A 27,340-nucleotide genomic window follows, 5' to 3' on the forward strand; every position below is an offset into this window, starting at 1 on the left:
ACTGAGACAGGCTTTAATCAGGAAACCTCAGGGAGAGACACGGGACAGCTGGTGGCCCAGTCCCAGGGGAATTCAGGAGTCTTCGCTGACTCCTCTCTTCCAAAGCGGGGAGCTCAGTAGCCCTGACCGTCCTCAAAAGACAGGCCGGCAGTGCTGTCCAAGGAGGATACTGACCATGGAGAGTACCGATTGCTGTTCTCACGGGACGTTCCAAATGCTTCTTGGGGATGAGGTTACATGGGGTCCTGGGGACTTTCCATTCCTCCAGGAGCCGGAGGTCAGAAGTGAGCATCCGGGGTCAGTGGCCTCATTCGCCCCAGGGCCTCCCTGCCAGCACCCAAGGCCACTGGCCCTTTTCTCTGTCCAGCATCTCCCAGGCAGGGACCCGACCTAGACGCCTGCTTACCCGGTGGACTCCTCCTCCCGTGAGGTCCCTGCAGCGGGCCACTGGGGGCTGGAGCTGGCTGTGGCTGTGAGGACCGCAGAGAGTCTGGAGGCAATGGAAGAGGGTCTGCGAGGCCTGAGGAGGGTGGCCGGGTTCTCCGAGGGGCTGGGGGCCACCGTGGAATGGGCTGAAGCTTCAGTCAGGAGAACGGCCGGTGAAGAAGACCTTCTGGCCCCTGTCTGGACCCCAGAGGTGGAGGCGGATGGTTCTAGAGTCACAGGAGGAGGCCCAGGAGCCCCGGGAGAGGCTGGAGGTAGAGTGGAGGCTCCTGGAGGGATCGAAGGCCCTGGTGAGGGCCGGGAGGCCACGGGCTCCCCTGCGAATGTACCCTCAGGCCCCAAAGGGGTTGAGGGCGAGGCCCGGGCTCCTGAGGGGCTCGTGGGTAAAGTCTGCACGTTAGACAGGTTTGTTCTGAGGAGGAGCTGGAGGACATGGGGCACTGGCTTCTGAGGCAACACCACCGGGGGGCCTGGACAGGAGCTACAGTTCACCAGGGCCTCGGCATCTCCACGGGGACTCCGAGCTGCTTTGCCAACCTCCGCGGACTTCCTCTCTGGGGCATCTAGGGAGAGGTGGAGGAAACAAGATGCCCTGGGGTTCCTCCAGACAGCCACAGCGGGGACAGAGACCTTTCATGGCTGCTGAGGACCAGTGGCCCCTGCCTCCAGGGCGAGACCAAGAGGGAACCAGGAGCAGAGGGAGGCAATCCACCCAACTCACTCTACCAGGCGTTGGCTGTGTGACCTTGTAGGAGGCGCATAACTCCACTGGGCTTCCGTGTTCCCATCTATAGAATGGGCATCCTAATGACTTACAGGGCCACTCTAAGGACTCAGTGAATGGTGCGTGGGAAATCCCAGCCCACATCCCGCAGTTAACCGGGACTTCGGCTGACTACCATGTGTCAGGGCAGGAGGCTCACTGATCGTAATAAACGTTCCATTGCGTGCAAGCTGCTGAGAGTAGGAGAGGCTCTCCCACCTTTGCTCACTTGTGCGGGGAGCCTTAAGCTGCTCTAAAAAAAATCAAGTCTGTTGAAAAAAAAATTTTTTTTTAAATCTCAGCCTGGAGCCGGGAACATCATAATGGCTTGATATGCGGGAGGAGAAATAGCAAAGGAAGAAGATGGGCAAAGAGAAGCCGGTGGGGAAGAAGCACAAGAAGTTGGAGAAAGGTACCATCAGGAGGAGACAGATGCGGTCAAGCCTAGAAAACCAGGAATGATTATGTTTTAAAAATCACCTGGAGGACAGTCCCCAACTCTGAACATGCCTGAAGGCCCTGGCTTGCACACGGAGTGTGTGAATGGAACAGTACGTGATTTATAGCTCACGAAAACTGTGGCTTTTGTAAATTACCGAAAGGAAACCATTCACATTCTACCGCCGCAAAAAGTGGTTTCTCCGTATACAGAGCTCTTGTTAAGAAGAGGTGCGAGGCAAACACAGCCGAAGCAGTGTGTTCCAGGAGAAGGGGCCCAGCGCTGCACCTCCCCTCCCTGTGCCTCTGTTTCCCCATCCGGAGGCAGCAGAGCACTGGGGAAGGAATCAGGGAGACCTGGGCTTGAGCCCAGCGCCACCAACTAGAGAGCAGTCTTAAGACAGAAACCTAACTTCTCTGGGCCTCCGTTTGCCCATCCGTAAAATGGAGATAAAACCACAGCAACCACATTCCTGGGAGCAAATAAAGGAGAGAACACAGGTCACATGCTCTGGACGCAGCCTGGCTTCTTCGGGAATGCTTAGCCTCCGGACAGCAGGGGGAATAACCATCAGCTTGCTGAGAAGCGTGTGGCAGTTTCAGGAAACAAAATCTACAAATCAAGGGTTCTCAACAACAGGGCGGGAGGGGCTCAGGAGGCTTCCAGCCCCCACCAGTCCTGAGGGCTGCGCTTCTCCAGCCACGGACCCCAAAAGTGACCCTAAATAGAGAGGATCCTCTTCAAATGGCCAAAGGAGTTAAACAGGTATTTTATCCAAGAGGAAATCCAGGCCACAAAACAGTAGAAAAATTCACTGTCTTTCTGGAAATTTAAAAAACATAAAGCAGGGTGTTCCTGGGTAGCTCAGATGGTTAAGTGTCTGCTTTCAGCTCAGGTTATGATCCCAAGGTCCTGGGATCGAGTCCCACATCAAGCTCCCGGCTCAGCAGGGAGTCTGCTTCTCCCTCTACCACCCCCGGCTTGTGCTCTCTCTCTCAAATAAATAAATAAAATCTTTTTTTAAAAAGAAGCATAAAGGGGCACCTGGGTGGCTCAGTGGGTTAAGGCCTCTGCCTTCGGCTCAGGTCATGATCCCAGGGTCCTGGGATGGAGCCGCGCCTTGGGCTCTCTGCTCGGCAGGGAGCCTGCCTCCCCCACAACTCCCGCCTGCCTCTCTGCCTGCTTGTGATTTCTGTGATGAATAAATAAAATCTTTAAAAAGAATAAAAAAGCATAAAATAGCCACATTTAAGGTACTCTATGGACATGTTAAATCAGAAAAATTCAATTCAAGACACACAGTGCAGAGCTTGTGGGAATAAGGGGAACCAGCTACATCATGATGAGTTTCCTGTTTCTCGAGGACCCCATCAGGTGAGGACGCCTCTCTGGTGACATGCTGTCCTGCCCCAGGAGGCCCCACAGGGCTCCCAATGCCCCACCACCCAGTACTCCACCTGCTAACCACAGGGCCCAACCATGTGTCCTCACCACATGCTGGCTGTGTGACCTTGGGCAAAATACATTCCCTCTCTGAGCCTTGGTTTTGCACATCCAGCCCTTTACAAGTTCTAGGTTTCTGGGAAGAAGAGCAAAGTACAGGAAGACAGTAGAGAAGCTTCAGGACCCAGAGGTCCGCTTACCTGGGCAGGAGGAACAGCAGTCTCCGGGGGGCCCAGAGGGGTCAGAGCAGGCCCGTGGGCAGGGGACCCTCTCACAGCTCACCTCTCCCAGCTGGGGAAGCACAAGGACACACATGAGGAAGCCCAGATCATCACCCCTCCCAGAACAGTGCCCCCACAGAAGAGTGCCCTCTTCCACCCACAGAAATATCTTGGAACGGAGGCTTTAAAGAACCCACAAAGAGGGAGGGTATCATCGAATCCAAAGGTATTCTGGCTGTTATTTAAAGTTGGGAAGCGAGAGAAAGATGGGCTTCTGTGCGCTAAGGGGACTCAGTGTTTTGCAAAGGGACAAAAGGCAAGCAGCAGTCCCCAGGCCCAGCTCACCTGGCATGTGCACTGGGTACAGGGCTCATCGTCCAAGGTGAACACCTGGCCATTCACCACCTTCCTTCCCTCGTAGTTGCAATCTGCAGGGGCAGAGGAGACCAGGCCGTGAGAGCCGAGGCCTCCCAGGCGCCTTGGGCGTGGGGCGGTGACTCCCCCACTCACCTCTGCACACGGGGCAGCACTCCCCATCGGGGTGGAAAGGGTAGGTGCAGGTGATGGGGCAGTCCACGGGGGAGCAGGCCACAGAGCCCAGCTGCACAACACAGAAAACACACAAGGCCCTTTGTTCTGGGCCACCGCCAGGACCCTCTGGGAGGAGAGCCACAGAGCCACCAAGCACCCTTCGGAGCCCCCATGGTGCGGGGACAGGTTCATTCACTCAAGAGTCTGTCTTCCTGACAGAGGGCAAGTCCCACAAGGCAGCTCATCTGTCACCAGGCCCCAGCTGAACAAACCCACGAATTACCCAGGAAGGGTGAGCACCAAAAGCCAAGGAGAGAGAAGGACCTAGAAGCCTGGAGCTCCACAAAGCCCATGAACGAACAGGGCCACTCAGAGGCCGAGATGTTCGCCCTGAGGTCCTCTGATCCCGCGGACCCTGTCCCTTTCCACGCTGCGTCCTCACCCACTGCCAGCAAAGGGGCTCCCCCTGCATCAAACGTTTCCTGCAGCACAAGCAGCAAGACCTGTCCCCCGCCCCACCCCCAGCCATTTTCCCAATCGGAATCACACAAATAGTCCCACAGGCTTTTTCAGACTGAGAGTCAGTCTGGCTTAGAGGCCAAGTGCGCCTCCCAGAGCAGAGACTCAGAACAGCAGGATTTGACTCCTGGTACTTCGGCCGACTAGCAGGACTGGCCGTAGGATCTTGAGGGAAGGATGACTTTGTCTCTCTGTGCCTCGTTTTTCTGACCCACAGATGGAGGACATGGTGGCTCCTACCTCATAGGATTCTCCCCAAGATTAACTGAGCTCATGCAGGGAAACAGCCGAGAGCCAGACCGGCCCACGGCAAGAACACCATAATGGGAATCTATTAAAGATGGTGTCTCAGCCCTGGGCTTGGGCCCCTCCCCCGAGCCCTCAGGGAACACTCCCACATTACACTATAAGGGGCCCCCAAGATGCCCCTTAGCAGAGGACTTTTATGGGGCAAGCTTAAAAAGATTTCTCTGGCCCTGGGTAAAGAGTGACGCTGGGTAGGGCTAGAGGGAGTCAACTTTCACCGTGACCTAGAATGACCTTCCCCGTGCGGGGCTCTGGATGGGCGTCCAAGGTTCTGGAACTGGTGTGAGCCTGTGGGGAGGTTCCATAGACCGGGGTCAGGGCCGGGTGGGCCGTACCAGGCAGATGCAGCTCAGACACGGGTCCAGCACGGACGGGAAGGTCTGGTTGTTGTAGAAGATTCTGCCTGTGTAGGTACAGCCTGTCGGAGAGAGCGCAGGGGTGAGTGCCCTCTGGGTAGGAGGCTGGTGACCAGGCTCCTGCCAAGGGCGAAGGTCTGAGAGTCTTCTGAGTAACAAAGGTCAGGCCAACTGCCTCCCCAGGCAGTCATCCCCAGGGTTTAAGGGAAGGGACAAAACACAGGTCTGGATTGGGTGTTTTTGTTTTTGTTTTCTTTGCACTGGGTTTAGCAGAGGGGTCAGAGTGTCTCCACCTCCAAGGAAAGGAGCATTTCTTGGGCAGGATCAGGCCAGAGGGACTGGCCCAGGCACTACAGCCATCCTCTCTGTTCCTCCCCCCAGCAACCCACTCACCCAGTCCCCACCTTCCAGAACATTCCCCCACACCTCTCCCCTCAGCTTCCCCAAGCCCGCTGAGGTCTGATCTGAATGCTGCCACCTTGAGGACATTTATCACATCCTGGGAAGAATGAAAGCAGGTGATAGGACATCAGGGGAATGTTCTAGAACATCAGTATGTTATTTGTTAGATACGGGTACATGTTACAAACCTATGGTCTACAGAGACAGAGATACTTCATTGAAAGAGATCAGAAAAACAAAACCATGAGGATAAAAGTGATAAGGGCCCTTTTTAGTTGTTTTTATTTTTGCGGCATGTACTTCAATAAAATGTTACTTTTAAAATCATGGAAAAGGGGAACATTGGTATAAAAAAATAAAGCAGGGGCACCTGGGTGGCTCAGTCGATTCAGTGTCTGCCTTCAGCTCAGGCTACCCAGGCTGGAAGCTCGGAGAATGTCTGTATCTGCTTCCAGCACCCAGATAGGGCTGTTCTTGGGCAGACAGATTTAGGTCTCTGAAACCCGGCTTCCTCATCTGTACGGTGGGCTTGCCCCATGGGACATGCCCCGTGGGGCTATGGGGATGAAGCCTGTGGGGCCCACGCTTTGCATGGAGGAGCCTGGTGCACGGTGAGCCCAGATGTGTGTGGAGCAGGGGGCAGTACCAGGGATCCCCGCCGAGGGGAGCTGGAGATGCTGTGCTGCAACCCACCCCCCCAACTCCGCCAGCAGGAAATTACCCGCAGAACAGTCTGGGCAGCACTGTCCTGGGATCCGAATCGGGTGAGGGCAAGAGTCCACACAGTCCGTCCTCTTACAGCTCACCGAACCGTCTGCCTGAAGGAGGAAGAACTTCACCCAGACCCCACCTGTAACCTCGGCCCCACCTCCCTGCCCTGCTCCCGCCTCCCAGCACCCCCACTCCCAAGAAAGGGCCGTGTTGCACACTGGCCGAGGCTTGGCCCAAAGGGTACCATGATGCCACTGGGGGTGGCAGGTCCCCCACAAAGAGGGCCGGCTACTGGGGAAAGGGGGTGTGAGCCTTCCACGAGAGCCTCCTTATGTATGGAGAGAGCAGGTCAGAGCGGGGCTCTGGTCTCCGTGGCTTCCTGTCCCTCTCTAGTGGCAGCCAAAGCTCAACACCGGCCCATCCAAATTCTTCTCTCAGCTTTTCCCTGGAACCCTCGCTCACCCCAAACCTATGGAGTACAATAAAATCCTATTTTTATAGAAAACTATTCCACCGGAAATGTCTATTTCAGAAGACAAAAGCACCACATATGGTTTCCTTTTTTTTTTGTCTCTAAGACTCTGAATGTTGATGAAGTCTTTGTGTTGCTTTCTCATACTATGAGGGCCCTGGGTCAGTCATAAAGGGGAGAGGGAGCGGATGTGCCCTCCTCCCAACTGTAATTCTGATTAAATGTTTCCAAGTTTTTCACAAACCGTGCATCGGAGACCGGTGAAGCCTGTGCCTCTCACATGCCAATGGCCAGACCAGTCACCCAGGGGATTAAAATGCAGATTCTGAGTGCAGAGGTCTGAGCAGCCCAGAGAGTTTGTGTGTCCAGCAGACACCCCCCGGGGGCATGACCCTGGTTTTGAGAGATAAAGCTCTAAGCTCTGAGGGACTAAAAGCTCTTCTAAAGCAGAAAGGAAAGTCAGCGAGTGCTTAAACAGCAAGTGGAAACCAGGCTGTTCCTTGGTAAGCAGCTGTTTGCCTCTGGGCCCATCGACTCTAAGACCCGTCTCCTGACCCGCTTCGGCCGAGCTGAGGTCACAGCTTTAGGTCCATGAAGGAAACCCCGCAGTTTCACAGGGAAGACCCGAACCATGGAGCCTCAGGCGATCCCACTCCTTCGGTTATCCGTCCCCAGGGAAGTCCTGCTCCCGGACCAGCGGCTCACATCCCATTCTGTACAAATGGGAAGTGCCGGCATAGGAGGGGGACAGCTTCGGGAGCGGTAGGGAGGACCCGGTCAGGGCCAAGGGGTTCTGCTCAGGGTGAGGCAGGGACAGCCGGGAATTGGGGGAGCAGCTGAGGGCGTGCAGGTTGCCATTCACCTGGCAGATGCATAACTCACAGGGGTCACCCGGAGACCAGATCTGTCCAATCGGAAACTCAACCCCGTTGTCATCAAGAGAGCAGCCTGGCCGGGGGACAACGAAGGAGAAAGCGCAGTTGGGCACAAGTGCTGAGGAGGGTCCCTAATGCCTGCCCAACCTACAGGGCGCCCCCCACCCAAGGACAGACGCTGGGCTTACTCATGCCGCACAGACAGTCCCCCAGAGTGTCCATTCCGCCCCCTGCTGGGCCCAGGGGCCGCCTGCAGCTGCCGGCCCAGCTGGGCGCCGGGGTTGGGGGTGCTCCCTCCAAACACGTGCCTGTTCCACACAGACAGGCTCACGCAAACAGATGCCGACTTCCGAACCCATAAATGCACACACTCGCACACAGGCCCGCTCACACAAACACACACACTCTGAGGCAAACACACGCAGATGGCACTCCCACACTCATGGGCACACTCACACATAGACACGCTTCCCGAAACACATGCACACGCACACGCGCACACACACGATCTCCTCAGGGGCCACGCAGCCTGCCTCTTGGAGGGCATCCGGGCCCCGTGTCGGGCAGAACGCCAGCAAGCGGAGCTGGGGGGTTGCACCTGTCATGGGCGTGGGTTCCCGGCAGGTAAAACAGCACTGTCCAGGGCCCAGCCACCACTCCTCTCGGGGGCAGTCCAGTTCTGGACATGGTGTGAAGGAACATTCCACTTCCCCATTCTGGAAGAGAACCAAGGGCACAGGCTGTGAGGGCAGCTCCCCAGCCCTGGGCCGTCCGAAAGCTAAAGAGGAGCCTAGAAGGCTTCTGTCACCCTCCTAAAAGTGACAAAGAATCTTCGTGGAGCAGAAGGAGTAGGAGTGGGGGTGGGACGCAGGAGGTTGGCGGGGAAGGCTGGGACCGTGTCCCGGGATGTCCTGGCCGCTGGGATGGGGGTCCTTGCTGGCCCCGGCTGCACCCCAGTCCCTCATGCCCTCACTTCAGCTCTCACTCCGGTCTGCCCTCTCTCTGCAGCCAGAGAAAGTTCTCGTGCACCAATGGGATCGCACAGCTCCACACCTAGAACCCATCAGCAGCTCTGCCGAGCCCAGAGCCCTCCTCCAGGCTGGCAAAGCCCCTCACGACTGAGTCTGAGGCAGAGACTCTGGGGCCCCCTCCTCCCCAAGACTCCTTCCCCCAAGTACTGCCCTTGGCTGACAGGGGACAGGCCCTCCAGGTACCTGGATGGTTCCTTCACCCCGCCCCCACTCCCCTCCCTGGAAGCAGAGAGAGTACAGACAAGTGCAGCTCCCTGGCCTCTGGCCACACCCTTCTTGGTCATGCAACTCACTCCAGAGCTCCCTGTGGGATCAGCCTGAGACCCCACGGTCACCTGGCTCCTTCCCCACCCCACCCTCCCCCGCCCCCGGTCCCTCTTCCCTGGCTGGCTCCTCCTGCAAATCTTTGGAAAATCCCTTACACAAGAATCCCGCCCCGGGCCCTGCTTCTCAGACCCCCAACTCAAGCACACCACACACACACACACACACACACACACCCCGTCTGCAGTCTCTTCTCCTGCCTGACTCGTTGCCCACATCCTACACTGCCAGAAGGGACATCTTCAAGCCCTGACAACAGGCGTGTGCTCTTGCCCCCTGCCAGGCACCCCTGCCTTGGCTCCTCTTCTGGTAAGTCCCTCACCCTGCAGATCTCGGCTTAGCTCCCCTCCCTCCAAGAAACCTGCCCCTCTGGTCAGGAACCCTCGCCACCACCTGCCCATGGCCCACCTAGGCTGTGGGCCCCCCGAAGAAGGGACCAGGGCTGTCCTGTGTTTAGCTGTGCCCCCAGCACTCAACATGGTCCCAGACACACAGTAGGTGCTCTATAAATAGCTCTGCTAAAGGGAGAACAGCAAGGGGACGGTGGGAAGGCCTTGGTGAACGCAGGTCCCCATAATGTCTCTGCTTCCTCCGTGTCCCTTGTGCCGCACGGCAGCTCCTATTCTCCGGGTTGAGGCATGCTCGGGAAGCCTTGCACCGGCCGTCTCCTGCACCCACCTACCTGGCAGATACAGGTGGTACACTCGTCACCACCCCCACTGAACACAGCCCCGTCCGCGTACCACCGGCCGTGGAAATAGCATCTCACTGCGGGGGAGAAAGGGAGAGGCAGCTCAAGGTCTTTGGGCTGGGGCAGCTAAAGGGAAAGCAGAACGGTGGGTCGGGGGGCCCTGGGGAAGCTAACATCCTCCCACCATGTCCACAGCGTGTGCCCCATTCAAGGAGCCAGCCACTCCCTCCCAAGCACCCCCCACTCACCGAAACTACAGGGCTGCTTGGAAACTGACGCAGGAATGAAACTAAGACCCACATGTAGACTAAGACGCTTAAACAAAAAGGGAGGGGACTCCCAGAATCACTACAGAGTAACAGAAAAGCAGACATGAAAAGAGACTGTCCCAGGGGCGCCTGGGTGGCTCAGTCAGTTAGTCTGGCTTTAGCTCAGGTCATGATCCCAGGGTCCTGAGATCGAGTCCCCACTTCAGGCTCCCTGCTCCTTGGGGAGCCTGTTTCTCCCCCTCCCTCTGCCTGCTGTTCCCCCCTGCTTTTGCTCTTTCTGTCAAATAAATGAAGAAAATCTTTTAAAAAAAGAAAGAAAGAAAAGGAAAGGAAAGGAAAAGAGACTGCCCCAGATACCTAAGACAAGGTCCGAGACCAAAGCCATCCCCTGGAGACCAGGAGGAATCACCGAAAGCTTCTTCTTTTTTTTTTTTTTTAAGATTGATTTATTTATTTGACAGTGAAAGACAGCAAGAACAGGGACATGAGCAGGGGGAGTGGGAGAGAGAAAGCAGGCTTCCCACTGAGCAGGGATCCTGATGCGGGGCTCAATCCCAGGACACTGGGATCATAACCCGAGTCGAAGGCAGACACTTAAGGACTGAGCCACCCAGGCACCCCCGCACTGATAAAACAGCCCACAAGCCGGCCCAGGCCCACCCCGCTTAGTCTGTCTACCTTGGATTCAAATCCCAGCTACACAACTCACTAGGGAGGGATGTGGAGCAACATCCTTAATTTCACTAAGCCTCAGTCTTCCCATCTGTAGAATGGGGGTGATAAGAGCTGTTGGCGGTTACTACTTCATAGGCAGTATATTACCTACTCAAAAATGTCTTAGCTAAAAATAATATTTAAAATGTAAGAAAAATATTTTTTTAATTAACACCAGCTTTGCAATCAGGTAGGCTCAACTTCAAGTTCTCTTCTTCTATTAACTGGTTGTAGGTCTCTGGGCAGTGATGACCTTGGTGAGCCTTGGTTTTGTCATCTATGAAATAGGGTTATGAATAGTACTCCCTCAAGGCTGAGCCACACGGATGCAATGAGATCAAGTGCTGGCAAGCAACAGCACAGAGCTGTCAGGGAACATTCGTGAGGATGATGAGGTCATCCCAGGAAAAGAGAACCACATTTTTAACAAAGGACCAACTCATTAGTGGGGAAGGGGAGACGCCTTCCCAGTCTCAAGACAAAGCCATGCCAAGGGTGGCCTCACACCCCTTCCTGGCGGTCTTGAAGGCACCTCCAGGGGCAGGGGCCGCCTGAGCAGGAAGCCCGATCTAGCGTCCAAACTACAGCACACGTAGTAGGTGCTCAGTTAAACTGATACTTTAAAATGCTGCACTTGATTTGAGTTTCCAAAGCAAAAACCAGTCACCGCCCTCTGCTCCACTCATCCTTCCCCAAAAAACACACAAAAAACTAACCCCACCCCCAGCCCAAAGATTCACTGACCTGGAACACAAGTACAGCAATCTGACTTCAGGGGGCTCTGACAGGGGCCGGGAGGACACTCGGGGGAGATGCAGGACACATTTCCGGCCTGAGTGGGGGAGAGATGGTGCTGGGTGGGGGGCAGAGGGCAGGAGGAGAACCAGGCCCTACAGCCCCTCGGTTTGTCCCGTATTTCATGCAACCCCTTGGGTCCCCTGTCCAACACCAAAACCCCTTAAAGGAAATCATCCAAGACCTCTGAATGCCACCATGGTGACAGCAAGGACAGTGTGCAGGGACCCAGGTCCTGGCGTTTACCGCCGCACGCCGAGGACATCCTCCCACGGCAACAGGAGCTTTGCAAGGATGCCGGGAAGCGGCAAGCGGTGGTTACGCCACCAGAAACACCTTCCTGTGCATCCCAGTTTTGAACCAGGTAAAATCTTGGCTATTCAAAGAATTAACTTTAAAACTAAATTTCAAGGGCGCCTGGGTGGCTCAGTGGGTTAAGCCGCTGCCTTCAGCTCAGGTCATGATCTCAGAGTCCTGGGATCGAGTCCCGCATCGGGCTCTCTGCTCAGCAGAGAGCCTGCTTCCCTCTCTCTCTCTCTGCCTGCCTCTCCATCTACTTGTAATTTCTCTCTGTCAAATAAATAAATAAAATCTTTAAAAAAAAAATAAATAAAAAAAAATAAAACTAAATTTCAAAATTTGAAGTTAAGGCAAAATAAAACAAAACCAAAAAAACGAAAACCTGCCTCTGGAGTCAGCCAGAGCTAAGAAGCTGTGTTTGCTCCCCCGCTAACGAGTCGTGTAACTTTGGACACTTAAGGATGGACACTTAAGGATGGATGCTAACCAACGTCCATCAGCTCCCTGAGCCTCAGTTTCCCTATCTGCGAGACGAGCCAGAAATGGCGCCTCCATCAGGGATTGCTGAGGACTGGTGCCATGACATGATCCACAGAGGGGCTTGGCCACTGTGTGTGCGTGGCACAGGGGGCAAGCTCGGTAAAGGGGGGCGCTGGCTGTCTCCGTGCCCTGCCCCCCACTCCTCCTCCCCAGCCTTCCACGGGGGCCACTGCCCTCACCAGCTGAGCAGTGAAGGTCAGAGGGTGGCGGTGAGGGGTGGTGGGCAGAGCCCAGGCTGTGGACACAGACCTCGGCTCAAATCCCAGCTCATGCCTTGGTCTTGTCATCAGTAGAACAGGGACAGGAGAGCTGACCCGGACAAGCCACCAGCAGCCACAGCTAAGGCAACAGAAGAAAAGGCCCAAGCCCCAAGCCTGGTAGGCCCGGAGGGCTCCTAATGGAATTGATGGGACAGCACCTGGCCATGTCCGGAACACAGTAGGTGCTTAATAACTATTCCTTGAGAAGCGAATTGGCCTACAGCAAAATAATACTCTTAACAAATAAGCTTCCTCCCTCCCAAGTGTGGATACCTAGGCTGTCAGGATGGCCGAGGGGTCTAAGACGCCAGACTCAAGCTTCGCTTCCCAACTGTGGATGCCTTTATTGGGCTGGCAAATATTTTGCCTGGAGAGAAAAACAGCCTCCCTGGTGGGAAGTTTCCAAGGGAGTTCCATCCCCTCCCCTTCCTCGACAGATGGACCCTGTTTGCCTGCTGGCTCTTCGCTGCTCAGCAGAAAGCTCCTGGACTCCACAGACCCCCACGCCTTTAAATTTGACAGGTTCCGACCAAGATCCACAACCTGGGAGGGAACTCTTCCTCCGTTTGACAAGCTCACCTTCAACATCGGAGCTTTCCCTCTTCCTCTAAAACCCCCAAAGGTTAGGAAAACAGCCACAAGGCTTTGGGGCTCCTGGGATGCTCACCAGGCAGACACAGACAGTGCAGTTCTCGTCGGGAGGGGAAAACACGTCCCCTTCGGCTCGGATGACGCCACTGTGAAAACAGCCTTTTTGAAAGACAAACAGGAGTAGAGGCATCAGACCTCTTCAAAGCAGAGGAAGCTTGAGGTCTCATTACTTTTCCAGGCGTAATGTCCCTGGAACCTTCTCTCACCGGCCAGGATGCCCGAGGAGCGGCAGATCTAGGTACCCAGGACTGTGTGGTCCTAGGACCCCTGGAGAAGTAAGCAGAAGACACCCACAGAAGATGGCCCAGGAGGGTTCCATCTAGGTCTATAAACCCCGAACTGTACTGAGAACATGGCATTTTATTCCCATACAGCAGAAAAGGCAGCCAGGCAGCCCCAGGTTCAAAAACCTGGTCTGTCCATTCAGTTAACCTGAGTGACCTTGGATATGTCACTTAACCTTCATGGATTCGGTTGTCTTTACTGTAAAATGGGAATACCACAACATGCCCTGAGGGGGCTTTGGATGGACCCACAGCCTCACATGGAAGGTGCCCAGCCGTTCACATTCAGAGCTCAGTATACAGTAGGAACATGGCAAAAGGTCACGATTATCATTAAGAAGCCACTAAGTCTGGGGGCGCCTGGGTGGCTCAGTGGATTAAGCCACTGCCTTCAGCTGAGGTCATGATCTCAGTGTCCTGGGATCGAGCCCAGGAAGGGAGCCTGCTTCCCCTTCTCTCTCTGCCTGGCTCTCTGCCTGCTTGTGATCTCTGTCTCTGTCAAATAAATAAATAAAATCTTTAAAAAAAAAAATTTTTTTTTAAATAAATAAAAAAAAAGAAGCCACTAAGTCTGTTTCTCATTCTAACCCTTCAGAAGATGTCTTCACTGCTGATCCCCGGGCCGCAGCCCCAGCATCTTATGGCCAGAGTTCAGGCCCCTCCCCAGATCTACGGAATGAGAAGCTGGGTTTTCAGAAGATCCCGGGGATCCGCATGCAGAGTGAGTTGTGAGAAGCTCTGTGGAAGGACCTGTGAAGATTTAGGGTCTGTATCCTAACAGCAAGGGGAAGTGAATGAAAAACTGTAAGCAGATTATGGAAGTAAACTGGAAAGTGGACAGAACTTGCAAAAGATTACTCCTCTGGCTACAGGAGGGGAGTTGGGGCAGGGGAGGGGGCCGCTGGGTAGAGTTGGGGGAACTCACTGAATGTAAGAAAGGATGAAGCTCAGAAAGGATCCCCAGAAGATGAAAAGTTCTCCCCGAGGGATACCACAGCATAGACCCGTGGTTCTCAAAGTGTGGCTCCTGGACCAGCAACACCAGCATCAGCCGGGATCTTGTTAGAAACGCAGATTCCCAGACCTGACCCACGCCTGATGAATAAGAAGCTCTGGGAGATGAGACCCAGGAATTACCCTTCTAGTGATTCTAATGTACCCCGAAGTTGGAGAACAGCCTTTCAGCTGCAGACGGGCTGGGGAAGGGAAGGAGTAGGACCATGTGGGGAACTCACAGCCTTCCCCAGACCAGCTCCCACCTGTACACGACGGGCAGCATCCCCCATCTTTGGAGGGAACCGGGTGGGAACAAGCAGCTTCACATGTCACCTTTTCACAGGTCACCTCCCCATTCTGGAAGCAGAAGCAGGAGTTCCAGCCATCCCAAGGCCCCAGACACCAGACCCAGGCAGCCCCCAGGATCCCTCCCACCTACCTGGCACCAGCACTGGGAACACCCAGGCTCTGTCCAGCGGCTCCCTGAGTCATACGTGGCTCCCAGGTGCCAGCAGGCAGAGGACCCTGGCGCCACCTGTGTGGCTGCTGGGCCCCTGGGCAAGGACAGGGACCCCTCCTGTGGTTGTGAGGGAGGTCCAAGGGTCCCCAAGAGGGAGGCACGAGGCATGGGGGTAGCCACCAGCCGAGTTGGGACAGACGGCAAGGATGTGGGTAGTACAGGGGTGGGAGAAGGCAGACTGGTGGTCCTGACCCCAGCTGGGGGCCCCGGGGCCCCGGAAGGAGGACTGTGTCCGGGGGAGAGAGCAGGCCGGCCGGCCTCTGGGAGCAGCAGGAGCATCTTGGGCGGCGGCTGCAGAGGCTGCAGGATGGCCGATGGGGCGAGCACGGCTTTCGGGAAGGCTGAAACGCAAGCAAAAGGTCTCCTGAGGGAGGCATCGGGAAGCAGGAGGCGGATGGATTGGGGGGGGGGGGGCGGTATGAGGCTTGAAGGCAGCTCCTCCACCAACAGTCACTGGATATCTCCGGATATCCAGTTTCTTCATCAGCATAACTGGTGATCTAACACCACCAGTTCAACCCAAGACCACAGGGGCTGCGGTGACGATCACACAGGTGGATGGAAAAGCACCACAGGAGCAGGCCCAAGTGACAAGTTGGGACTGGTTCCCCGGCTCCCCCTCCCAGATGTGGCTTCCCGGAGGGGATGCTGAGGCTCCGGTTGGAGGCACAGCCTGGGGAAAGCTCGCGGTGCACTAGAAATGAGTGTGCTCCGTATTCAGATGACCTTATACGCGTGTTTATAGGCACTGCTGAAGCATGGCAGCGTGAGCTGACGCCACCTTGTCCAAAGTGTCCTGGGAGCTCAGGTTCCGGGGACTCCTGTCGCGGGTTCCTCTAGCATTTGTCTTTCCCCGTTACCATTTGCAAGAAAACAAAAGGGTTAGGGAAGCAGTAAGATGGCAAGGGAGGACGAATGGATGAGAAAGCACGTGAGGAGTTGGAAATAACAAGATGAACTGGAAATGAATGAGTGGAAAAGGAAGAAGGGCCGAAGCCCTGAGGATGGGGGGCGGGGCCTGGGGTGGGGCGGGGCCTGGCATGGGGGCGGGGCCTGGGTCCGGGACTGCGGGGCTGGTGGCTCACCTTCACAGGACACGCGGTCAGCTCGGAGCCTGAAGCCAGGTCGGCATGTGCACAGGAAGCTGCCCACGGTGTTATGGCAGGAGTGGTGACAGACTCGCCTCTCCAGCGGCCTCCGACACTCGTTTACATCTGTAGGAGAGCCTCGCTGCCAACAGCTGCCTTCTTGGGGCGACGACCCCTTGTTCCTGCATCCCTGAGCCCAGAAGGCAGGGGCAGTCTCCTTGCCATGTTCTTATGGGCTCTATCCCTGCCTCAGGATCTGGGACGTGACTCAGACGTCTAGGAGTAGGGCTGAAATCTGCTGCTAGTCCCCTTGGAAAGTTCATACATCTCCTTGGCATTTAATGGACCCACTGATGACTCATTTCCACCCTACCCCCACCCCCTGCCCCCCTAGGCAGCAATGGTTATGCCCTGGCTGGTGGGGATACTGGCTGGTGGGGATGGTTCCCCCGGGAATCTCATCTTCAAAACTTCCAGCCTCCCAAGTGTGGTAAGGGATGGTGTGGCCCCCTGAAAAAGAGTCTCAAACATCACTGCCCAGCTCAAGGTAGTCTTCGGGACAAACACCAAAGTCCGCCAGAACAAGGTCTGTTTTCAGGCCCAAGGGCCCCCACCTTCAACCCATGAGCCAAGCTTAAGCCAAACATGCCAATCAATCCCTTTCTGGAAATTTCTGCTAATGGGCTAAGAAAACAGGGGTCTCCTTCTACACCAGAGGAACCAAGACATAACATGCTTTATTTACCAAGGGGAGCAAAGGCAGCCAAGAAAATGGGTGAGCAGAGAGGAATCCTTGGGATGTATCTGGGAGAGGGGTGGAAGAGAAACGTAACAGGATGAAAGTGGCATGTGGCCAGGAAAAGTCCAAGACAGGGTCTTCCATGAGGAGCCACGCCAAACCCAGGGAAGGGCAGGCTCTGGCTGACCCAAGGCTCAAGGGCTTCCAGGCTCCAGGCGGCCAGGAGGTCCGGACCCCTGGCCTTTCCCAGTCCCTGGGCTCGCTCTGCCCAACCTCCTGATGGGCAGCCTAAGTATGAAGACAACAGGCCCCCCCCACCTTACCTACACAGGAGTGCCGGTTGCCATGGAGATGGAAGCCAGGTCTGCAGGAACACCTGTAGCTGCCTATGCTGTTTTTGCATCTCTGCTGACAGGGGGTCCCGAGGCATTCGTCAGTGTCTGCAAGGGACCAGGGCAAGGCTGCCGCTCATTACCCCATGGAGTGTCAGAACTGGGGGTGCTCCCCCCTTCCTCTCTTCTTGCCATCCCCTCCCCCATTCAGGGCCGTGGGAGACCCTCCTCACCCTCTTTCTCACTACCCACATTCAGCCTATCAACAAAATCCTCCCTGGGCCAGCCCTCTTCTCTCCATCCTCACTGTCCTACCCCAGCCTGGGCCACCTTTGTCTCTGGTTTGAGAAGAGCGACAGCCTGGTGCGTCTCCCTGTGCTCCTCCCAAGCCTTCTGCTACAAAGCGTCCAGGATATTCTGACCGAACACCCGGGCCACTCTCTGCTCCGATGGGCACCGATGCCACATCACAGCTCACAAGTCGTGGGTGGCCTTGCCCACTTCCTTCCCTGTCCCTCACCTTTGTTCTGGCACCTTCCAAATGCACCATGTTCTTGTGGGCCTCCCTCTTTGCCCACGTTCTTTTGTTTGCCTGGGATCCCTGTCCATCTTGTCTGGGGGGAAACTCCTACGCATACCTCAAAACTCAGTTTCTACAGCACCTCCTCTGTCAAAGCTTCCCCATGCCACTGTTTGAAATTGTGAAACACTGGAAATAATGTATGTGTCCATCAATAAGAGAAGAGTTAGTCCACTGTGGGAGAGTCACAAGGCAGAGCCCCAGGCAGCACTTAAAAGGAGCAACGCGGGCCCATTCACACTGATCTGGAGAGATCTTCCAGACAGATCGCTGAGAAAACAGCCAACCAGAGGCGCAAATCCCAGGTCTAACATGGTCTTGGGCAAATTACTCAATTTCTTTAAGCCTCAGTGTTTCTATCAGGAAAATGGAAATAAACAGTACCAGCCTCACAGCATCAGTCTGAGAAAGAAATGAGAAAATGCACATAAGGTGTTTAGCATGAGGCCAGAATCCAGCTCTGCACCTGTTTGCCACTCAGCCTACCTCTGTGAGTGTGTATGGGTGTGTGGGTGTGTGTGGGTATGTGTACATGTTGTGGGGACAGGCGGGGAGGGCATGCATCAGAGCAATAGCCAGGTGCTAGGGGGAGCTGTGTTCCCCCAGAAGCACATGTTCAAGTTCTAACCCCTGGTGTGATGGGATTTGGAGGTGGGGTCTTTGGGCAGTGATTGGGTTTAGCTGAGGTCTTGAAGGGGCTCCTTCATGATGGGAGCAGTGTGCTTATCAGCTCTCTGTCCCTGTGAGAACACAGCACGGAGACCGTCTGCAAGCCAGGAAGGTCCCTCACCCAAAAGCGAACAGGCTGGCTCCTTGACCTCGGGCTTCCCAGAGAATAAACAGAATAAATTCTGTTGTGTAAATGGCCCAGTCCGTGGGGTTTTGTTCCAGCAGCCCGAGCAGACTAAGACATCAGGGTTATTCCCGAGGGAGAGCAGGGCCCAGGAGTGGTGAAGAGGGTCTAGAAGTAGCAACTTTTAAAACTTGTTTTACAGTTTATGACTATTGCAAATGATAGAAAATAATACCACACTTTCAGGGGGGACCTTTGTTTTATCTGCCTGGTTTAAGAGAAAAGGCTTCCTTCCACAAGTAAGGAGCATCTTCAAAGAAGGGATGATTATGTTAGAAGCTCTCCCTCATCCTGCCCCACCCTTACCTCCTCCTGCCCCTCCCCACCAGATGGGGCAGCTGGGACACCACTGGGGCGAGGGAGCTAATGAGGGCGGTGGGTGCAGGACTGCAGCAGGCGTGCCTCTCCCACGGCCCTCCCTCACCTCGGGGGCCTCCTTGGTCCTGCCCCCGGCCCTCCCCTCGGCCTCTCCAGCCCTGTGCCTCTACCCTGCAGAGCCAGCTCAGAGCTGGACATGCCAGGATTCAAGCCGAGTCCAGCGCTTCCTGCCGGGATGGCCTTGGGTGAGCCTCAGTTTCCCCATCACTAAAGCAGGAATGACTAACAGGATCTCCCTTGGGGGACCAGGAAATGTGGTAAGGTGTGGAGCGCCCATGCTGGCTGGGCTGGGCAGGGCCACCACGCCTTTGACTCAGAGCCCCGCCACAGGGGCAACGGCATCGCCATTACCTGCCCCAGGCCGCTCACCTTGGCAGCTGTGGCGGTCGGCAGCCAGCTGCATGCCCGGCCCGCACTCACACACAAACCCGCCTTCCGTGTTCACGCACTGGCCCTCGCAAGAGGCACTTAAGCATTCATCGATGTCTGAGAAGAGAGAAGACATCCTTGCATGGACCACTCTGCATGGTGGTCGGGTGTGAGGGAAAAATGGACCCCATGAGGATGCTTTCCCCTCAGACAGCCTACCTACTCAGCAGGTGGAAAGCACCACCACCCCCTTTCTTCCTCCCCAAGGAAGAAAGACCAGCCACCCCCAGGAAAGTCATCAGCCAAGAGGGAACCACCAGAGAGCAGAGGCTGAGGGCCAGGATCCTTCTCTGTGACCCGCTCAGACCAGAGGATGGCTGAGACAGAGTCATTTCCAACGACCCCACTGCAGGGCAACGCTCAGAGGGCAGAGCGGAGTGAGCAGGAAGGCTGATTCAGTTCCACTAAATCCTTACTGAGCACCACCTGTATGCAGCAGATCCAGAGGGAGGCCACTGAGGACACAAATGTGGCCGAGATGCGGCACAGACTCTCCAGCTGGTTAGGGTCTGATAACATCAAGAGCCACAAGCCCACGAGGTTGGCACCCGCCCGGGTGATACACGCCCCACCGGGGAACGCCTGGAGGACAGGTGGGCAGAGGACCAGGAGGCATCAGGAGGAGGGGAGCCATGAGCGGAGAGAGCCCGCAGTTGCGCTGGCACTAGCAGGAGCTCAGGTTCCTGCAGGAGCAGCGGGAGGCCAGACCAATGGGTGGAGGCAGGGCTGCAGAGAGCCCAGAAGGTCCTGAAGCTGCTGCCCAGGGCGGGGTGACTGGATCCAAGCAGTCCTTTTCGGAAGTTCAGGCCTATGGGGTGAGGGGCACTAGGGGACAGAACTCCCCACCCTGGCTTCGTGTCCTCCCTTCTCTAAGAACCATGATAACCTCTCAAGGACCTTTAAGATCTGTGCCGCCCACTGCAGTCTGCCTCCGGGTCTCCCAACCCTTGGCCCTAAGCCTGCTGGACACCTCCTTTCTCCCTACCTGCTCTCCCCAGAGCTGGCCCCTCGGGACCACACCCAGCGCCTCTAGGAAGCCCACCCTGACTAACCCCATCCCACTGGGACCCCTGGTGGCAGTGGCCAGATCCCCCCTGCCCGGGGCCTAGCTTTGACATTAGAACAACGGCTTTTCCAAGTTCCGTTTGCTTCAGCAACAAGAAGTGTGTGCAGAAAGAGCTCCCCAGGAAACATTCGGCAGGGGTGCTGGGGGGGAAATTGCTTCAGCCTTCCTCAAGAGGATGTTGCAATGAGTCCCAAGCACCAAAATCCTCAGCAAGACCCTTGACCCAGTGGCTCTCCTTCTGGGAACAATAAAGAGAAGCCTCTTTACTGCGGCGTAGCTGGTAGTAGTGAAGCTGCCGACGAAGTCCGTGAGGGACGGTGAGCCACAGCAGTCACAGACGCGGCCCCTAAAACCTCTGTTGTGAGGACTATTCCCCAACCCCAATAAAAAGTGAGAAAAAGGGGCAGCTGGATGGTTCAGTCGTTAAGTGTCTGCCTTGGGCTCACGTCATGATCCCAGGGTCTTGGGATCGAGCCCCATATCAGGCTCCCTGCTCAGCAGGAAGACTGCTTCTCCCTCTCCCTCCCCCTGCTTGTGTTCCCTCTCTCGCTGTGTCTCTCTCTGTCAAATGAATAAATAAAATATTTTAAAAAAATAAAAATGGGGTACCTGGGTGGTTCAGCGGGTTAAAGCCTCTGCCCTTGGCTCGGGTCATGATCCTGGGGTCCTGGGATCGGGCCCTGCATCGGGCTCTCTGCTCAGCTGGGAGCCTGCTTCCCCCTCTCTCTCTCTCTCTGCCTGCCTCTCTGCCTACTTGTGATCTCTCTCTATCTCTGTTAAATAAATAAATAAATAATCTTCAAAAAATAAATGAATAAAAATTTAAAAAGAAAAATAAAAAGTGAGAAAAAGAATGAAAAGTCTGTATAAGGCATGAGCCCCATTTACAGGGCACACAGATATGCACGACTAACATACATACACACACAGGTACACACACTTACAAACACATACACCTCCAGGGAACAGGGCAGAAGAAACAACTTCATTTTAGTAACAAATACCCCTGGGTAGGGACTTTTTGGGGACATGCTTGTTTGTAGCTTCTACCCTTCTTTCACTTTCCAAATGTTCCAAAATAGGTTATTTTTTACTTTCATATTTAGGAAAGAAACATTATTTTTACAAAGTCAAAACTCCAAAAAAAAAAAAAAAAAGGCAGGGGAGTGGCTTCCTTTCAGCTCTCTGGAAAGACCCGCAAGAAATGGGTCCCAGCGGCCGCCTCTGAGGAAGGTGACAGACTTTGCCTGTTAGAACATTTTAGACTCACCAACAAACAGCACTTTTACAGAGTAGTTATTGAGGCTGCCTTTCCTCATCTTTCAAACATCACGAGCCCAAGGGAACCTTCCAGGGTCAACTCACCTCCCGTGCTGGTTATCTGCCCCTCTGTGGACCCAGCTCTGGGCACTTGGCCAGTTATGGCCCCATTACATGGGACCATGGTTATCCTGACTTGTCTCCCCTCCTCCTGTTCAGAAGCAGGGACCAACAGCAGCCAGGACCGAGCCACCACGTGTCACCACAGTCCCTAGCCCGTAGGCCCATAAGAGGGGCTCATAGCAGAAGGGACCCTTTTCTTGGTTTTGCCTGCCTCCCTGCCCCATACCCCCAGCCAGAGCTTGGTCTCACTCAGCCTGGCCTGCATCTCTCTGGAGACTGCCCTGGCAGGACAGACTGATGGACGGAAGAGACAGAACTCCCACCCACCTGGCCCCCAAGTCTCTCACCCGTACACCTGATGCCGACAGCCGTCTCCGTCATGGAGAAGCCCACAGGGCACACTCGGGCCACCTCCTGACAGCCGCCGTGGTTACAGGACAGGTCACAGCCGTACTCTCCACAAGGTCCGTGGGCTTCTAGAACAGGCACCACCCTCCATGAGCACACAGCATGCCTCAGTACTGGCAGCTCATAAACTGCTGGGAAGGTGGCTCTGGAGGCCAAGAGGCTGAAGCTTAAATCCAGCTCGGCCACTCACTAGCCAGGTAACTCTGGGCAAGCCACTAACTTCTGTGCCTCGGTTTCCCCATCTGTAAAATGGGGATGAGAAGGCCTCCCTAAGGTGGTTGCTGGAAGACGATATTCTCAGTAAGACAAAAGCCCTGAGCCGGGCACATAGTCTCAGCACCAGAAGAATTCTTCCCAATAGCCGTGGCCCACCCCCAGTTACCTGGGCAGGTGGCTCCTTGCTCTCCATCCTGGCAGGAGCAGACATTGGGAGCGACGCAGATGCCACTCCCGCAGCCAAAGGAGCAGAGCGCTGAGAGGAGAAATGCAGGTGAGGGAGTGGGACCTACTTAGGCCAGCCCAGGGAGCGAGTGCCCTGCTGGGGAGGGTATCTGGGGCATGGGGACAGGCACTTACGCAGGGTGCAATGCCCACTGCCCATGGAGGGGGCCCAGCCAGGGCAGCAGCCACTCCCGAAGCCTGAGAGGCAGACGTGGGGGCCCAGCCGGCGTCTAGGAGAGAGGAAAGAGCATTTTCCACATTTCTGCTCTGAGCCAGGGATTGGTCTGCCATGCAGTGAAAGCCTCCTGGCCAGTCAGTAAGTCAGTCAACAAACAGTTCTTGAGACCTGCCACATGAACATAGAGCAGAGTGGCTGGGGGAGTGGGGGGTGGGGGGAAACTTCAGAGGGGCCTCAGCACTGAGGGGGAGAGATGGAAATGGAGGAAGGGCCCTAGGCATGGCTGCCACAGGGCCTTTGCACTTGCAGTTCCCTCATTCAGGAAGGTTTTTCCTCAGAAGTGTACCCATAAGTGTACGCCTTTACCCAGTCTCTCTCTGCTCCTGCACCTTCAAAGAGATCCATCTCATCCACCCTTAACTTGCTTTATTCTTCTTAACACTTGCTTCCTGGGACATTAAATTACTTATCAATTTGTTGATTTGTTCATTGTCTGTCTCCCCTCTCATTCTCTGAGGACCTGGGTCCATCTTTTGTGTTCCCCTGTGTCCAGAGCAATGCCTGGCATGTGTTAGGTGCTCACTAAACAGCTGTTGAGGGAAAGGTTGAGAAAGGAAGCCAGCAGAAGGGACGAAGGAAGAGGGCTGTCCCAGGGGAGCCAGAAATGTCATTCCCCAGGTAAAATCTCATAGTGGGGCCGGGGGTGCCAGTAAAAGGGAGACAGTGTGCCCAGCACTGGATGAGGTATGGCAGGACGGTCAGGAACGGGCCACTTTCCCACCTTCAAGGGACGCTGGGCAAAGACCCGGGTGATAACAAAATAGTGTGACCAGTGCCATACAGGGACAGGTTTTGGAGTTCAGAGAAGGGGAGGTTTCCTGGAAGGCCAGGATCTAGGTGGAGTCGAGCCAGAGGAGTAGGGGTAAGGTGTGAGAGTGGAGGCAGGGAGAGGGTGCTTTGGGCAGAGGGAGCAGCAGGTGCACCGCCCCAGAGGGGTCAGGGAGGGTGACTGGAACTCATCCTGTGATGGGCTGGGCAGAGTGATGGAGTCCAGCCCGGTTTTAACTGCGAATCCTTGCACCACGGGAGAGGGACAAGAAAACCCTCCCAGACTGTGCTCTCCCCCTGCTCGGAATGTTCTGCCGGTCAGGTGGTCTACAGGGTACCCCCCAGGTCCAGGCGCAGCAGCAGGCACGGGGGTGACAGGGCGGCAAAGACAGACTCACTGCACGCAGGGAGAGCAGCTGGGAGGGAGAACTGCGGGCACAAGGCAGCACAAACTGTGCTCGGAGCCTCAAAGAGACGTGTCCTTCTCTGAAGTCATCATAGCAGAAGCAAAGAAGCGGGGCCCTGGGGGGTGGGAGGTGCTGGCCAAGCTGGCACTGGCGGCCCTGGCCAGAGCGATCAGGGCAGCAGCCTGGGAAAGAGGAGCCGGTAGCTCCTGCTCCTCGGACGGGGCCCTGAAAGGGACTGGGGTGCCCTCGTAGCGGCAGACGGAAGGATGCCCCGGAGGCCGGTGTTGTCGCCCCCTCAGCTCGGCCCCAAGGAGCCTCTTCGGACGGGCGGTGATGGGGAGACAGGTGGCGGGAAGGCTCCGGAGCGCCGCGGAGCCGGGCCCATCCCGGCAGGAACTGGCGGTGGCGGCAGAACACACGTGCGAGCGGGGCCGCCCCCCTGCGCGCCCCCTGAGGTCGTGGCCGCGGGCCAGGCCGCCCGCTGACACCGTGTTCCCTCGCTCGGAGCATCACGCACACACGCGCGCTCGGCCCGCGGCGGCCCTACCTCCGCCGGGAGGAGACTAGAGGGGAGGGTGGCATCAATTGAGAGAGCAAAGGGGCAAACACGCCACCCCCGCCCGCGCGCGCACACAGGCAGAAACCGAAACGTAACCCATTGGAGAACCCGGCGGTTCCAAGGTCCACGGCGTGCGTGCAGCCTGGACTTGGGGGGAAGCCCCCAGCCCCAGCGACGGCCAGCCGCTCCGGAGACCCGGTGGCACGTCCCGGGCTGCCCTCGCCAGGGGTCCGCGCCCCAGGGCACACTCAGGGGCTCACCCAGCGCCTGGTTCTCCATCCCCCCCACCACCGGTCCTGGTAGAGCAGCCCCCGCCAGGGGCGCAGGACTGGCTCCCGCCCAGAGCACAGGCTGCTGTCTCTTTGTCCGGACCCCCTGGGCTGCGCTCGCGCGCGCGGACAGCACCCTGGAGGGGCGCTCAGACCCGCGGCTGCCAGCGGCTCCCCGGAGCCCCTCTGCCCCACGGGGGGAGCGCCCCTGCGGCGGGACAGGGGAGGGGCGAGAGGCGCTTACCTCTCGGCGGCGAAATGCCCAGGCGGCTTCCTCCCGGTGTAGCTGCGAGCCGGGGCCCCCAGCAGGAGAAGCGCGACGCAGGCGGCCCGGAGGAGCAGTCCGGCCCACATGACCGGCGGCGGCGGGTCCCCCCGGCTCGGCTGGGCTCCGGCGCCGCGCGCGGGGGAGGGGGCTGCCGGCCCTCGCCCCTCCTCCTGGCGCCGCAGGGAGCGAACCAGCGAGCCCCGAGCTGGCACGCGGAGCCGAGCAGGGGGGGCTGGGGGACTCCGAGAGGAGGGGCGGGGGGGACGCGCCGGACGGCTGGGGGGCGGGGGGTGGTCTCTGGCACCTCGGAGCGAAACACACAAAAGGCAGAGCAGTCCGCCGGCTGGTGGCCTCTTGGGGAGGCGCGGAGCCCAGCGCGAGGGCAAAGATCAGGGACCCCTGGGGGCGGGGTTTTAGCCTCGGCCCACACCTCCGCCGGGGTTTGGGAGTCGGCTTTCTGCGAAGGATTGTGGGCGTCAGACTGAGGCCCGGGGAAGAAAGAGACACTCGGAGGAAGGCTGGCGCTGCAGGCTGTGCGCCCGGATCATTGCTCGTCTCGGTGGAGCTGGAGTTGCCAGTGTTGTCCCGAGAAGGTGAGACGCGGGGTCATTTCGCGGCTCGCCAGTTCTGACTCCCTGCCTGCCAGCAGTCTGCACACTAGCCCTGGGTGTGCCGGTCAGTGGATCCACCTGCTCCCTGGCCAGGGCCACTAGCTAGTCGGGAATCCAGAGGCTCCTCTTCGCCCCCTTCTGCAGCTGCCCCAGGTCAGAATCAGAGCCAGGTAGGCGGGGAAATGGTGAGCAGGTGATGGAGGAAAACCCGGGATCATCCAGTGGGAGGAAGCGGGAAGGACGACCCCTCTCTCTGCCTGGTGTAGAAAGCCTCCCTAGGCACCCAGATCCAGTGAGTCAAGCTTTTGCTTAAACACTTCCAGGGATAAGAAACTCACTACTTGGCAAAAGGCATCCCAAGCCAGTTTTGAGTATCTACATTTGTTAGGAAGTGCTTTTATTTCTCAGCTAAATCATCCCAGCTCCTGTGGTTCTGCCTCTGCAGCTGTCCTCCCAATGGCTACCTTAGGTTAACACCGGTGACCACAAATGACCAACAATGGTCTGGACTCTATAATCTCCTTCCTTCCAGATACCGTGCTTTTATTAACACAGCCCAATAGGACCTGGCTTTTCTGGCAAATGCATGATGCTGGTGGTTCATATCACAGTTTCCACTACCGGTGTTTCTGGCTGTCATGCTTGTTACTGTTGTTTCCTGAACACGAGCTGCTAAGCCAGTCTCCCTACCCGAACCTGAGTGCTTGTGTTTTCCCCGGGTGCTCAGATTTAGGTCCATTATCTCACCTTGTTAGTGCTGGGGCCTCTTCTAATTGAAGCAACACATTCTCAGCAAGTAGGTCACCAAAATACTTTGTATCCTAAGATGAGTGCAACTTTCATATGCACGTCCATCCTGAGTCCTGAGGACACTAGGGATCCTATAGTACCTTTCTTTCAGGCCTTAAACAGCCACAAGGTTCACTTTTCCCTGCACCGCTGAGGCTGCATTTCTGCTACTTAAAAAGTGTTTCGGTGTCCAGGCACCTGGGTGGCTTAGTCGGTTAAGAACCTGCCTTCAGGGGCGCCTGGGTGGCTCAGTGGGTTAAGCCCCTGCCTTCGGCTCAGGTCATGATCTCAGGGTCCTGGGATCAAGTCCCATATTGGGCTCTCTGCTCAGCGAAGAGCCTGCTTCCTCCTCTCTCGGCCTGACTCTGCCTGCCTCTCTGCCTGCTTGTGAACTCTGTCTGTCAAATAAATAAATAAAATTTAAAAAAAAAAAAAAAAAAAAAGAATCTCCCTTCAGCTCAGGTCATCGTCCCAGGGTCCTGGGATCGAGCCCTATGTCGAGTTCCCAGCTTAGTGGGGGAAACTCTCTCAAATGAAAAAACCTTTACCCCCCCCCCAAAGTATTTCAGTGTCCACATCATTGGGAATCTAGCCCTGATTTATTTAAGAATAGGGATGAACACAAGCCCTTCCTTCTCTTGAGCCCACAAAATCTTCCGCACCACTCTTTGTCTTTGTTACCTGGGTCACTACTCAATGTCGAACAGGTGCTCCTTCCTGATCCTAGAAGACACCCAGTGTTCAACACAACACGCTGGACAAATATTCTTTTTACACACCTGTCCCACCTCGTGCCATCCTCTCCCACACTCCAGCACCCCCTGGCACCTCCTCCCTGAACGCCACTACTCTCTGCCGCCGGACCCCCCGCCCCGCC

The 27,340-nt window shown here is 56.3% G+C and overlaps 1 protein-coding gene across 2 annotated transcripts; it reads right to left on the reverse strand.

Moving 5' to 3' along the window:
* On the reverse strand, positions 1-25,799 carry VWCE (von Willebrand factor C and EGF domains). 2 transcript variants are annotated; one of them, XM_059143797.1, is made up of 20 exons: positions 25,040-25,799; positions 22,690-22,784; positions 22,496-22,585; positions 22,053-22,181; positions 19,197-19,313; positions 17,008-17,124; positions 15,943-16,071; positions 14,777-15,198; positions 14,601-14,694; positions 13,074-13,156; positions 11,256-11,343; positions 9,520-9,605; positions 8,081-8,198; positions 7,490-7,555; positions 6,146-6,238; positions 5,002-5,084; positions 3,821-3,911; positions 3,656-3,738; positions 3,290-3,380; positions 1-1,007 (listed from the first exon to the last, which is right to left on the reverse strand). In XM_059143797.1, the coding sequence occupies exons 1-20, from the start codon at positions 25,147-25,149 to the stop codon at positions 403-405; spliced, it is 2,790 nt and encodes a 929-aa protein (XP_058999780.1). In that variant the 5' UTR covers positions 25,150-25,799; the 3' UTR covers positions 1-402. The 2 variants fall into 2 exon arrangements, with proteins under 2 accessions (XP_058999780.1, XP_058999772.1); XM_059143789.1 differs by having other exon boundaries at positions 6,146-6,242; positions 7,470-7,555; positions 25,040-25,798.
* Between the last annotated feature and the right edge of the window lie 1,541 nt (positions 25,800-27,340).

This window comes from Mustela lutreola, chromosome 1 (assembly GCF_030435805.1).
Source record: "Mustela lutreola isolate mMusLut2 chromosome 1, mMusLut2.pri, whole genome shotgun sequence".
NCBI lineage: Eukaryota > Metazoa > Chordata > Mammalia > Carnivora > Mustelidae > Mustela > Mustela lutreola.

Coding starts and splice junctions, on each gene's coding strand:
- VWCE (XM_059143789.1), bottom strand. CDS start 25,149: ATGTGGGCCGGACTGCTCCTCCGGGCCGCCTGCGTCGCGCTTCTCCTG. Junction 14,695..14,776: donor GTTCCCAGTGCTGGTGCCAG/GTAGGTGGGAGG, acceptor TTCTGCTTCCAG/AATGGGGAGGTGACCTGTGA. Junction 9,606..11,255: donor TTGCTGTACTTGTGTTCCAG/GTCAGTGAATCT, acceptor TCTCCCCCGCAG/TGAGATGCTATTTCCACGGC.